The sequence below is a fragment of the Melanerpes formicivorus genome, unplaced genomic scaffold, assembly GCF_026170545.1.
Source record: "Melanerpes formicivorus ecotype bairdi unplaced genomic scaffold, bMelFor1.0.p_v2 SCAF_14, whole genome shotgun sequence".
NCBI lineage: Eukaryota > Metazoa > Chordata > Aves > Piciformes > Picidae > Melanerpes > Melanerpes formicivorus.
The window spans coordinates 17,819,916-17,832,726 of NW_027142366.1; the positions used below are offsets into that span (position 1 = coordinate 17,819,916).

At 61.6% G+C, this 12,811-nt stretch overlaps 1 protein-coding gene across 2 annotated transcripts in view; it reads right to left on the bottom strand.

The window, feature by feature from the left end:
* Positions 1 to 12,811, bottom strand: part of LOC137445469 (ankyrin repeat and fibronectin type-III domain-containing protein 1-like) — a 203,961-nt gene that overhangs the window by 26,870 nt on the left and 164,280 nt on the right. For both annotated transcript variants that reach the window (XM_068147248.1, XM_068147249.1), the window contains 4 exons: positions 5,591 to 5,792; positions 4,133 to 4,340; positions 2,166 to 2,360; positions 687 to 800 (listed from right to left, as the gene is read on the bottom strand). In XM_068147248.1, coding sequence (XP_068003349.1) covers positions 687 to 800; positions 2,166 to 2,360; positions 4,133 to 4,340; positions 5,591 to 5,792 — 719 coding nt within the window. The remainder of the gene's footprint in view (positions 1 to 686; positions 801 to 2,165; positions 2,361 to 4,132; positions 4,341 to 5,590; positions 5,793 to 12,811) is intronic.

Sequence of the window (12,811 nt, forward strand, 5' to 3'; positions counted from 1 at the left end):
GGGTGTCAGGAGCCCCCTGCCCAGGGACCGGCCGCCAGGGCCGGCTGATGCCTGCTGGGGCCAGCAGCTGCAGGGGGGACCGTGGGCAGCTCCACAGGAGCTGGGGGCAGTGGAGTGAAGGCAGGGGAGAGAGGGAGATGCAGTGGGAGGGCCGAGCCAGGGAGCTGTGCTCCTCCTCACCAAGCCATGGGGCAGCATGGGGCAGGGGCAGCATGGGGCAGGGGCAGCAGCCTCCAGCAGCGGGGCAGGAGAGGGGCATGGAGGAACGGCTGCGCTCCTGTGTGCCCTGCCCCAGCTGATCCTGCTCTGGCAAGGGGCTTGGACTCGATGACCTTCGGGGGTCCCTCCCAACCCCTACCATTCTGTGACTGAGTCTGTGAGCTCCCCTGCTCGAGGTGGGTGAGGGGCACAGGAGCAGCAGGAGGGCAAAGTGCCACCCGTGTGCGGGGCGAGGCGCTGGGGGAAGCAGCAGCCTGGCCTTGGCTGCCGTGGCGCAGAGGCCACAGTGTGCCCATGCCTGGGGGCAGTGGCAGCTCAGTGGGGGCTCAGCAGCAGCACTGCCTGTGCCCCTGGCGGGCATGGGCATGGCAGAGCAGGGGCTGAGCCTGCCCCCCCCCCCCAGCACACCCAAGGTGCCTGCCGTGGCCGCGTGCCCTCCGCGCCGCCCCGGGCACCTCGCTCCTTACCTTTGTACTTGGTGACCACAGCAGAGTTGACGCTCAGGGGCTCCCAGAAGGTCACCTGCACCGAGGAGCTGCTGGCCACGGAGAGGTGGACGTTGGCAGGGGCATCTGGCACGCCTGGGGACAGAGAGAGCAGGGACCACTACAGCCGGGACAGCCGCTCTGAGCCCCTCCATGCCCCTCCCGGCCAAGCTGGGCCTGGAGCACAACTCTTATGAGGAGTGGCTGAGGGAACTGAGGTCCCTTAGTCCTCCTCAGAAGAGGAGGCTGAGGGAGACCTCATTGTCCCCTACAACTCTCTCAAAGGAAGCTGGAGCCAGCTGGAGCTTGGTCTCCTCTCACATGCAACAAGTTATTGGCCACTGGGATGTGCTGCCCAGGGAGGTGGTGGAGTCCCCACCCCTGGAGGAGTTCAAGTCCCCACCCCTGGAGGTGTTCAAAAAGGGATTGGATGTGGCACTTGGAGCCATGGTTTAGTTAGTCAGGAGGTGTTGGGTGACAGGCTGGACTTGGTGATCTCTGAGGCCTTTTCCAACCTTATTGATTCTATGATTCTATGAAGAGACAGGACAAGAAGGAACAGCCTCAGGTTGTGCCAGGGGAGGCTCAGGTTGGACAGGAGGAACAATTCCTTCCCAGCAAGGGATCTCAGGCCCTGGCCCAGGTTGCCCAGGGAGGTGGTGGAGTCCCCAGCCCTGGAGGGGGTTCAAAGCCCCCTGGAGGTGGTGCTGAAGGAGGGGGGTGCAGCAGCAGTGTTGGGTTGGGAGCTCTGGGTGAGAGGTTGGACTGGATGAGCTCCAAAGGGCTCTTCCAACCTCTACAGTTCTATGGTTCTATGATCCCAGGCCTCCCATCATGCTCAAGGGAGTTGGGTTTAGATTGGATGTGAGGAGCAAGTTCTGCACCAGGAGGGTGATGGAACACTGGCACAGGTTTCCCAGGGAGGTGTCTGAAGCCCCATCCTTGGAGATACTCCAGTGAGGCTGGACAGGGCTCTGGGCAGCCTGATCTGGTGGAGGATGTCCCTGCTGAGTACAGAGGGCTTGGACTGGATGCCCTATGGAGGTCCCTTCCAACCCAGACCATTCCATGATTCCCAGAGCGCTGAGCTCACACTGGGTACAGGGTCCCTGTGCTGGTGGCTGCCACAGCCCTGCCCCTGGGCACAGAGAGTCCTGCCCCCGGGCACACGGAGCCCTGCTCCCATGCACACAGAGCCCTGCTCCCATGCACACAGAGCCCTGCCCCCGGGCACACAGAGCCCTGCTCCCATGCACACAGAGCCCTGCTCCCGGGCACACAGAGCCCTGCCCCTGGGCACACGAAGCCCTGCTCCCATGCACACAGAGCCCTGCCCCTGGGCACAGGAAGCCCTGCTCCCATGCACACAGAGCCCTGCCCCCGGGCACACAGAGCCCTGCCCCTGGGCACACAGAGCCCTGCTCCCTGCCCGGCGCGGAGGTGCCTGGGGCGGGCACTCACGGGCGTGCTCAAAGCCTGCCTTCATGCGCTTGTAGAGCCGGTAGCGCCACTCCCAGGCCTTCAGCTGCTTCTCCTTGTCGGAGCAGTCGGCGCCGGGCGCCTCGTTCACCACCTGCGCCGTCAGCTCGTTGACCCTCTGCTCCGCTTCCCGCACCAGCGTCGAGACGTGCAGCGAGCGGCTCTCCAGGCTCACGACTGCCAGCCGGGGGAGGGCAAGAGAAGGTGGTCAGAGCAGGTCCAGCCTCTGCCAGGCGCCAGCTCCCCACCCCCACCCCCAGTCCCCTCCCCTCCATGTCCTGCTCCTGGAGCCCGGCGACCACCTCCCACCCAGCCCCTGCTGCCTGCAGTGCTCTGTTTCAGCAGGTTCCATCACCTGCATCTCCACACCAGCTCACAGTGTGGATTCTCCTTTGCTCCTGCTGCCTGCAGCAGGGCCCTGGGACTCCACCACCCCACCCAGACCCTGCTGCCTGCAGTGCTCTGTTTCAGCAGGTTCCATCACCTGCATCTCCACACCAGCTCACAGTGTGGATTCTCCTTTGCTCCTGCTGCCTGCAGCAGGGCCCTGGGACTCCACCACCCCACCCAGACCCTGCTGCCTGCAGTGCTCTGTTCCAGCAGGTTCCATCACCTGTGTCTCCACACCAACTTAGAGTGTGGGTTCTCCTTTGCTACTGCTGCCTGCAGCAGGGCCCTGGCAGCTTCCCAGGGCCCAGAGTCCACCTCCCCACCCAGACCCTGCTGCCTGCAGTGCTCTGTTCCAGCAGGTTCCATGGCCTGTGTCTCCACACCAACTTAGAGTGTGGGTTCTCCTTTGCTCCTGCTGCCTGCAGCAGGGCCCTGGCAGCTTCCTAGGGCCCGGACTCCACCACCCCACCCAGCCCCTGCTGCCTGCAGTGCTCTGTTCCAGCAGGTTCCATCACCTGGGTCTCCACACCAGCCCACAGTATGGATTCTCCTTTGCTCCTGCTTTCTGCAGCAGGACCCTGGCAGCTTCCCAGGGCCCAGAGTCTACCTCCCACCCAGGCCCTACTGCCTGGAGTGCTCTGTCCCACCAAGTTGGAGACCCAGGTGCTAGCTCCCCACACCAACTATCCTTTGCTCCTGCTGCCTGCAGTGCTCTGTTCCAGCAGGTTCCATCACCTGTGTCTCCACAGTGTGGATTTTCCTAGCTCCTGTTGCCTGCATCAGAGCCTTGGCAGCTTCCCATGGCCCAGACTCCACCTCCCACCCAGACTCTGCTGCCTGCAGTGCTCTGTTCCAGCAGGTTCCATCACCTGGGTCTCCACACCAGCCCACAGTGTGGATTCTCCTCTGCTGCTGCCTACAGCAGGGCCCTGGCAGCTGCCCAGGGCACAGAGTCCACCTCCCACCCAGACCCTGCTGCCTGCAGTGCTCTGTTCCATCAGGTTCCATCACCTGCATCTCCACACCAGCTCACAGTGTGGATTCTCCTTTGCTCCTGCTGCCTGCAGCAGGACCCTGGCAGGTGCCCAGGGCCCAGAGTCCACCTCCCCACCCAGCCCCTGCTGCCTGCAGTGCTCTGTTCCAGCAGGTTCCATCACCTGCATCTCCACACCAGCCCACACTGTGGATTCTCCTCTGCTGCTGCAGCCTGCAGTGCTCTGTTCCAGCAGGTTCCATCACCTGCATCTCCACACCAGCTCACAGTGTGGATTCTCCTTTGCTCCTGCTGCCTGCAGCAGGGCCCTGGCAGCTGCCCAGGGCACAGAGTCCACCTCCCCACCCAGCCCCTGCTGCCTGCAGTGCTCTGTTCCAGCAGGTTCCATCACCTGCATCTCCACACCAGCCCACACTGTGGATTCTCCTTTGCTCCTGCTGCCCGCAGCAGGGCCCTGGCAGCTTCCCAGGGCCCAGAGCCCACCTCCCCACTCCGACCCTGCAGCCTGGAATGCTCTGTTCCAGCAGGTTGGAGAGGCAGGTGATGGCTTTCCACACCAACTCACAGTGTGGGCTCTCCTTGGCTCCTGCCTGCAGCAGGGCCCTGGCGATGGGAGCGTTGTTGGTCATGATGGCGATGTCCAGGGGCAGGAGCCCCTCGCTGTTGGGAGTGTTGAGGTCCAGCTCCTCAGGGCTGTACTGCTTCAGCAGCTCCTGGACCCTGTCTAGGTCCTGCAGCTCCACGGCCTCAAAAAGTGCAGCATTGCTCTGGATCTGGGTGCAAGGAGACACACAGGTTGGCTGAGCATGCAGCAGCCTGTTCCAGCCCCCCAAAGACCCCAGCCCCGCCCCAGCCCCCCACAAACCCAAAGCAAGCAGCCTGCTCTGCTCCCACGTGCTGCAGAGCACCAGCTCCTTGCAGGCACAGCTGGATGGATGTTGCAGCCACTGCTGTGAGGGCAGCTGCTGGATGCATGCAGAGTGCAGGATTCCTGAGCTGACCAATCCCTTAGCTGCCTAGAGCGAAACAATCACACTCCATGGGTGCCAAGAGCAACAGCCTCACGCTGGCACCCTTGGGCTGCAACATGCTGCAGAAGCCCTCAGTGGCACGCTGGCAGCTCTCACTGGGAACAGATTAGAGGATACAGAACACAGAATTAACCAGGTTGGAAAAGACCTCAGAGATCGTCAAGTCCAACCTCTCCCCCAGCACCATCTGATCAACTCAACCATGGCACCAAGGGCCTCAGCAAGGCTCTTCCTAAACACCTCCAGGGATGGGGACTCCACCACCTCATTGAATTGTAGAATCAATAAGGTTGGAAAAGGCCTCAAAGATCATCAAGTCCAAGCTGTCACCACAGACCTCCTGACAGCTAAACCATGGCACCAAGTGCCACATCCAATCCCCTCTTGAACACCTCCAGGGATGGGGACTCCACCACCTCCCTGGGCAGCATATTCCAATGGCTAACAACTCTCTCTGTGAAGAACTTTCTCCTCACCTCCAGCCTAAACCTCCCCTGGCACAGCTTGAGACTGTGTCCTCTTGTTCTGGTGCTGGGTGCCTGGCAGCAGAGCCCAACCCCCACCTGGCTCCAACCTCCCTGCAGGGAGTTGCAGAGAGCAAGAAGGTCTCCCCTGAGCCTCCTCTTCTCCAGGCTAAGCAACCCCAGCTCCCTCAGCCTCTCCTCACAGGGCTGTGCTCCAGACCCCTCCCCAGCTTTGTTGCCCTTCTCTGGACACCTTCAAGTCTCTCAATGTCCTTCTTGAGCTGAGGAGCCCAGAGCTGGACACAGGACTGCAGGTGTGGCCTGAGCAGTGCTGAGCACAGGGCAGGATGAGTCCCTGCTCCTGCTGGCCACACTCTTCCTGCTGCAGGCCAGGATGCCCAGTGGCCCCCTGGGCACACTGCTGGCTCGCGTTCAGGAGCCCAGAACTGGAGGCAGTAGAGAGCTGCGGGAGCAGCCCCCAGCCCCAGGGTGGGCAGGCGGGGCGGGGTGGGGGCAGCAGGCACTGACCAGGAAGGCCTTGCGGAGCTTGTCCTTGTCCTGGCGCCCGGCCAGGCTGCCCTCGTCGAAGGAGGTGTAGTTGACTCGGAACTTGCCGGAGAGGTTGCGGTAGAGCCTCTTGGCGGCGTTGGGCGAGGAGGGGCCGGGGGGCTTCCTGGCCTGCGCCAGCTGCAGGTCCCGCATCTGCTGCGTCATCTTCGGCGACGAGGACCTGCCCAAAGCGAGGAGGGGAAAGGCAGGCGTGGAGGGGCTGCCGGCCAGGCACAAGGGCAAACAGAGCCATGGGATGGTTTGGGCTGGGAAAAGCCCTCCCAGAGCAGCCAGGCCAAACGCCAACCCAACCCCACCATGGACACCAAACCCTGACCCCAGCTGCCATGGCCACAGGGTTCTGGAGCGCAGAATTGGACTCCAGATGTAGCCTCAGCAGTGCAGAGTACCCACAGCCATGGCCTGTACCTGATGCCTGCTGCACCAGATGTGCAGATCCTTCCCCCCCACACTCAGAGGCATGGGCTGGAGGTACATGGACAGGCTGAGCATCCTGCCCAGTGTGGTTATAGAACCACAGAACCATGGAATTGTTTGGGTTGGAAAAGCCTTCCCAGAGCAGCCAGGCCAACACCAACCCAACCCCACCATGGCCACCAAACCCTGCCCCCAGCTGCCATGGCCACAGGGTTCTGCAACCCCTCCAGCCATGGGGACTCCACCACCTCCCTGGGCAGCCTCTGCCAGGCCCTGACCACTCTGGCACCAAAGACATTTGGCCTCCTCTCCAACCTAAGCCTCCCCTGGCACAGTTTCAGGCCATTGCCTCTCCTTCTCTCCCCTGAGCCTAGGGAGCAGAGCCCAAGCCCCAGCTGGCTGCAGCCTCCTCTCAGGGAGCTGCAGAGAGCAAGGAGGTCTCCCTCAGCCTCCTCTTCTCCAGGCTCAACACCCCCAGCTCCCTCAGCTGCTCCTCCCCAGCCCTCTTCCCCAGACCCTTCCCCAGCTCTCTTGCCCTTCTCTCAACACACTCCAGCCCCTCAGTGTCCTTCTTGGACTGAGGGGCTCAAAACTGAACCCAGTACTCAAAGTGCAGCACCTGGCTCCTGCCTTTGACTTTGTTGGGCAGAGGTCAGAGAGGAGAAACACTGACAGAACACTGGAGCAGGCTCCCCTGAGGGCTTGTGGAGTCTCCTTCTCTGGAGACATTCAAAACCCACCTGGATGTGTTCCTGGGTGCCCTGCCCTGCTTTGCCAGAGGAGTTGCCCTTCTCTGGACCTGCTCCAGCTCCTCAATGTCCTTCTGGGAGTTGTGGACCCAAAACTGAGTGCAGGATTCGAGGTGCAGCATCACCAGTGCCTAATACAGGGCGCAATCACTTCCCTCCCCAGCCCTCTTCTCCAGACCCTTCCCCAGCTCTGTTGCCCTTCTCTGGGCCTGCTCCAGCTCCTCAATGTCCTTCTGGGAGTGATGGACCCAAACCTGAGTGCAGGATTTGAGGTGCAGCATCACCAGTGCCCTACATAGGGCACAATCACTTCCCTACTCCTGCTGGCCACCCCAGTGGTGCTCCAGGCCAGGATCACTTAGGAATGAGAACTGACTGACTTGAGAGACTCTCCAGGAAAACTTTGCCCTTCCTCTTGTGTTTCAGAGCTCTCTGCTGCCCAAGTCCTCCTCTCTCCAACTCCAGCTTCTGCTTGGAAGTGAAGAGAACTCCTTTAGCAGGCTTGTCAACAAGATACCCAATACCACTGAGGTCTCCCTTCATTCCAGGAGGCAACAATGCTCCCCCACACCAGGAGAGGCAGGAAGACCCCAAAAGTACCTCTCTGGAAGCTGCTGTAGACCCCTTAGTAAGAGATCCCTGTTCCACCCATGCCTTCAGCATCAAGGCTGGAGCAAGGAAGGGTGCTGTGGAGCGGGAGCCCTTTGCTCTGCCAGTTCAAACACGTGGCAAATGCCCCAGGCCAGGCAGACTGCACAGCCTGGAGGAGGTTTTCTCAGAGGTGGTAGAAGCAGAGGGGACACAGAGGACTTCCTCAGTACTTTTTTGTTCCCCTTCCTCTGATTTGCTTTTAATGGGAGGCGCAGAGAGGGAAGCGACCCCGAGCGGAAGAGCATCTCCAGCAGCCAGGCTGCCCCCCCAGGTAAAAGGCTTTCCTGCCCTGTGGCTATGGCTCATCTGGGCTGGGGGAAATCAGCTTGATTTATCTGGGGCTAAACCTTGTGGTGGAGCAAGTGATAGCTCCAAACAACACCCCCAGACGTCAGGACCTCAAGGCAGGGCCAGCCAGCGCCGGCGCCCTGCCGAAGCCTGGTCCTGCAGGGAGGTCTCAGCCCCCTCTGCCTTTGGGGCAGCTCAGCCACCATCACCTCTTGTCCCTGGCTGTTTAAATGCCTCCTGCAAGCGCTGCAGCGGGGCAAGGGATGCTTTGCCTGCCCCAGCAGCTCAGCCTCCCGGCTGTGGGATGTGTTGGTGCCCCCTCAGGGAGGCGGCGTGGGCATCGCCCCCGGGGTGCCGCAGCTCCACAGAGCGGCAAACTCCGGCTGGAAAAGCTGAGCTTCTGCACAAGGATGTGGCAGGGCTGCCCAGACCCAGCTGGTGGAAGGCACTGCAAGGAGGATTCGTTTCCAAAAGCAGATGAGGATGGATGTGCACAGGACAGCCTCCTCCTCCCCCTCCCTCGGAGGACAGGAGCAGGGCCACGGAGCCATCCGGCACGCTGTGGCTCCTCCACATTCTGGGCTTCAGCGTTCCCAGCCCTGCAGAGCTTGGCCCAGGGAGCAGCGTTAGGAGTTGTTGCCATTAGAGGGGTTTTAAGTGCATTTTGTTTAAGGGTGTGGCCTCTCCAAGCCTCCAGCAGAGAGCCAGTCCCTGTCAGCCAGGGCTGCCCAGTCCCACCAGCTGAGCCGTGAGCAGCCCTGCCTGCCCTGAGCCCAGGAGAGCCAGCTTCTGTCCTTCCCCAGGCACAGAACCCCAGCAGGGAGGGGTGGGAAGGGAGCTCTGGAGCTCACCCAGCCCAAGCCCTGCTCCAGCAGGGCACCCCCAGCACCCTGCCCAGCAGCACAGTGCCCAGGGGGCGTTGGAAGCTCTCCACACCAGCAGACTCCACAACCTCTCTGGGCAGCCTGCTCCAGGCCTCCAGCAGCCTCACCCCAAACAACTTTCTCATGATGATTTGAACTCCCAGCAGCTCAGTACTCAAGCAAGCTGCAGAAGATGAGCAGCTCATCTGAGGTGAGATCTGCAACCTCCCACCGGCATTCAGCATCCTGCACCCCTGCAGGGGAAGAGGAGGAGCATTCCCCCGTGGAGGCAGGATGGTGTCAGCACCATGGCTCACTGTTACCTGAAGCAGGAGGATTTTGCACCCCTTGGGGAATGCTCCTGCTGGGAATTCAGCAGCTGCAGTGTGCTGAGGACACCCGGGGCCAGACCTCAGCCTGCTGCCCCAGGGGCCATGGCTGCAGGGAAGCAAAGGTTCTGGGCACTCCATGTCCCACCCCCTGGGGCTGGCTGGGGAGTCAGTGGTGTCCTGCCAAGGCTGACTGTGTCCCTGGTGCAGCACAGCAGCAGGGACAGGGCCCTGCAGCTCTCCCCCACCTCACCTCCCTCCTAAATCACAGGCTCTGAATAGAGGAGAGGAAGAGACTTCAGGGCTCCAGCAGAGCTGCAGAGCCAAGCAAGTAGATCACTTGCTGACAGCCCATGGAGGCCTCTCATAAAACACCCCAGGAGTGCTTTGGAGGTGGGGAAGGGAGCAGAGACAGCAGAGCAGATTCTGCTGCTCCACAGCCACGCTGCTGCTCCTGAGCACCACTCTCAGAGGAGCTCTGAAGGAGCCCCTGGCTCAACCCCCATTCAAATCAGCCCAAACCCAGGCTCTCTGATCCTCAGTCCCCAGTGACACTCTGCCACCAGGGTCGGGGCTGCTGTCCTGTCCATGCTGCAGGCACAAAGTGACACCATCCTGGCCCTGCTCACACACACAGGTCCCTCCTGGGCAGCACCAGGACACTTCTGCTTCTGCACAGGGCTGGTGGCTCTCAGGGTTGGCTCTCAAACCAAGGCAGACAGTCAGAGAATCATAGAACTGTCAGGGCTGGAAGGGGGCTCAAGGCTCAGCCAGCTCCAACCCCCTCCCATGGCCAGGGACACCTCACACCACAGCAGGTTGCTCACAGCCACCTCCAGCCTGGCTGCAAACACCTCCAGGCAGGAGGCTTCCACCACCTCCCTGGGCAACCTGGGCCAGGCTCTCACCACCCTCCTGGGCAACAACTTCTTCCTCACAGCCAATCTCAATCTCCCCACTTCTAGTTCTGCTCCATCCCCCCCAGTCCTATCCCTCCCTGACCCCCTCCAAAGTCCCTCCCCAGCTTTCCTGGAGCCCCCTGCAGATCCTGGAAGGCCACAAGGAGGTCTCCTGGGAGCCTTCTCCTCTCCAGCCTGCACAACCCCAACTCTCTCAGGCTGTGCTCACAGCAGAGCAGCTCCAGCCCTCTGCTCCTCCTCCTGGCCCTGCTCTGGACACCTTCCAGCCCCTCCAGAGCCTTCCTGGCACAGAGGCTCCAGCACTGGCCCCAGAGCTGCAGCTGTGGTCTCAGCAGAGTGGAGCAGAGGGGCAGAATCCCCTCCCTGGCCCTGCTGGCCACACTTCTCTTGCTGCAGCCCAGGCTCTGCTTGGCTCTCTGGGCTGCCAGCGCTCACTGCTGGCTCCTGCTGAGCTTCTCCTCCCCCAGCACCCCCAAGGCCTAATAGTGCCATCAGTCCATGAGCACCAGCCTGAAGCAGGCAGCAGCTGGCACAGCCTGGCATCAGGCACCCCAAGCCACCCCTGGAGGGAAGGGAAACAAAATCTTAGAGGCTCACACAGGCTCCGTGGAATGGAGCTGGGTCAGGGTGGAGATGCTGGAGGCAAGAAACAATGCCCAGGCCAGGCCCTTGGCTCTGCAGCCCAGCTCTGCAAGGATTTACCCCAGGAGAGCTCCTGGCCTGCCCTGCCAAGAGGTCACACCCAGAAAATGCCCATTTTGGGTTTTATGCCACCAAATGTCTGTGGGGAGCAAGAGGAGATTGGATGTGAGGAACAAGTTCTGCAGCAGGAGGCTGCTGGAACCCTGCAGCAGGCTGCCCAGGGAGGTGGCTGAGGCTCCAGCCCTGGAGATATTGAAGGTGAGGCTGGAGAGGGCTCTGGGCAACCTGATCTGGTGGAGGCTGTCCCTGCTGAGTGCAGGGGGTTGGGCTGGATGAGCTTTGGAGCTCCCTTCCAAGCCAGAGCACTCTGTGATTCTATCAAGTGGCTTTGTGCATGGCAGACCAAGAGTGTCCCTGCCTGGAGGGGCTCAGGAGCTGCTGCTTGGAGTGCAGCAATCCCCCTGTCACCAGGACCACTTCCCAGGAGCACAGCTTACTGGATGTCAGGGGTTGGAAGGGACCTCTGAAGATCATCCATCCCAAACTCCCCCTGCCAGAGCAGGAGCAGAGAACCCAGCACAGGGCACACAGAGCACATCCAGACAGGGTATGGAGAGGCTCCAGAGCAGGAGACTCCACAACCTCTCTGGGCAGCCTGCTCCAGGCCTCTGGGAGCCTCCCAGTGCAGAAGTTCCTCCTCCTGCTGAGGTGGAACCTCCTGGGCTGCAGTTTCCATCCACTGCCCCTTGGGCACAGTGAGCAGAGCCTCTCCCCTCCCTCTTCACCCCCAGCTCTCAGATGGGTGTCCCACTCGTCCCTAGGACACCTCCCAGTGCCAGAAGCCCCCAGTCCCTGCCCGGCAGCACCGGGGCCGGCAGGGGCAGCGCTCAGCCCCGGGGCTGTCAACCCTCCCAGGCAGGGCAGAGCCCTGGGTGCCACCCTGCCCCCAGAGCGCCAGCCTGGAGTCGCCGCTTGACTGCAAGCCTGCGAGCGAGGAGGGCTGGGGGAAACGTTCCTGCGCCGGGAACACGCAGTGCTGAGGCTCTTTAATGACATTGTTTGTGTTTGCCTGCCTCTCTGCCTTCATGAGTTGCGCTGCGGCTTCCCCTCCCTGACAGCCCGGGGAGGCTCTCGCTAAATATGGCTGGGTGGAAAGTCCGGCGTGAAACCCGACCCGCGGCACCAGACTGGCTGGACTCAGCGCAAGCCAGGCTTACGTAGGGCACACATTCCAGCCCCTGCCACCCCTTGCAGCACCCCCTCTCCCCTCCCCTCCCAACCCTGGCCTGCTCCTGCACCACCACCACCACCCCCACCCCCCCTCGCCAAAGCAGCTCCGCATCGCCTACGCTGCCACCTCCTCCTCCTCGCCCCCCCAGAGCCTGCTGGCAACGCATCCTTTACTCCACCGGCCCCATCCCTGCAGGCATTCAAGGTCAGGCTTGATGTACCCCTGGGCAGCCTGATCTAGTTGGAGGTGACCCTGCTGAGTGGGGGAGGGGAAGGGGAGGGACGACAAGATGAGCTTTGAGAGTCTCTTCCAAGCCAATGCAAGCTGTGAATCTGTGACCCCAAGGTGGTCCATCCCTACCACACCCATCCCTTCCACACTGCTCTCCATTCCATCCCCTCCATGCCCATCCCTTCCACACTGCTCTCCATCCCATCTTCATTGTACCCATCCCATCCCCTCCATGCCCATCCCATTCCTTCCATGCCCATCCCATCCCCTCCATGCCCATCCCATCCCCTCCATGCCCATCCCATCTCCTCCATACCCATCCCATCCCCTCCATACCCATCCCATCTCCTCTATTCCCATCCCCTCCATGCCCATCCCATCTCCTCCATACCCATCTCCTCCATACCCATCTCCTCCATGCCCATCCCATCCCCTCCATGCCCATCCCATCCCCACCATGCCCATCCCATCTCCTCCATACCCATCCCTTCCATGCCCATCCCATCTCCTCCATACCCATCCCATCCCCACCATGCCCATCCCATCCCTTCCATAACCATCCCATCCCCTCCATGCCTATCCCATCCCCTCCATGCCCATCCCATCCCTTCCATAACCATCCCATCCCCTCCATGCCTATCCCATCCCCTCCATACCCATCCCATCTCCTCTATTCCCATCCCCTCCATGCCCATCCCATCTCCTCTATTCCCATCCCCTCCATGTCCATCCCATCCCCTCCATACCCATCCCATCTCCTTCATACCCATCCCCTCCATGCCCATCCCATCTCCTCTATTCCCATCCCCTCCATGCCCATCCCATCTCCTCCATACCCATCTCCTTCATACCCATCCC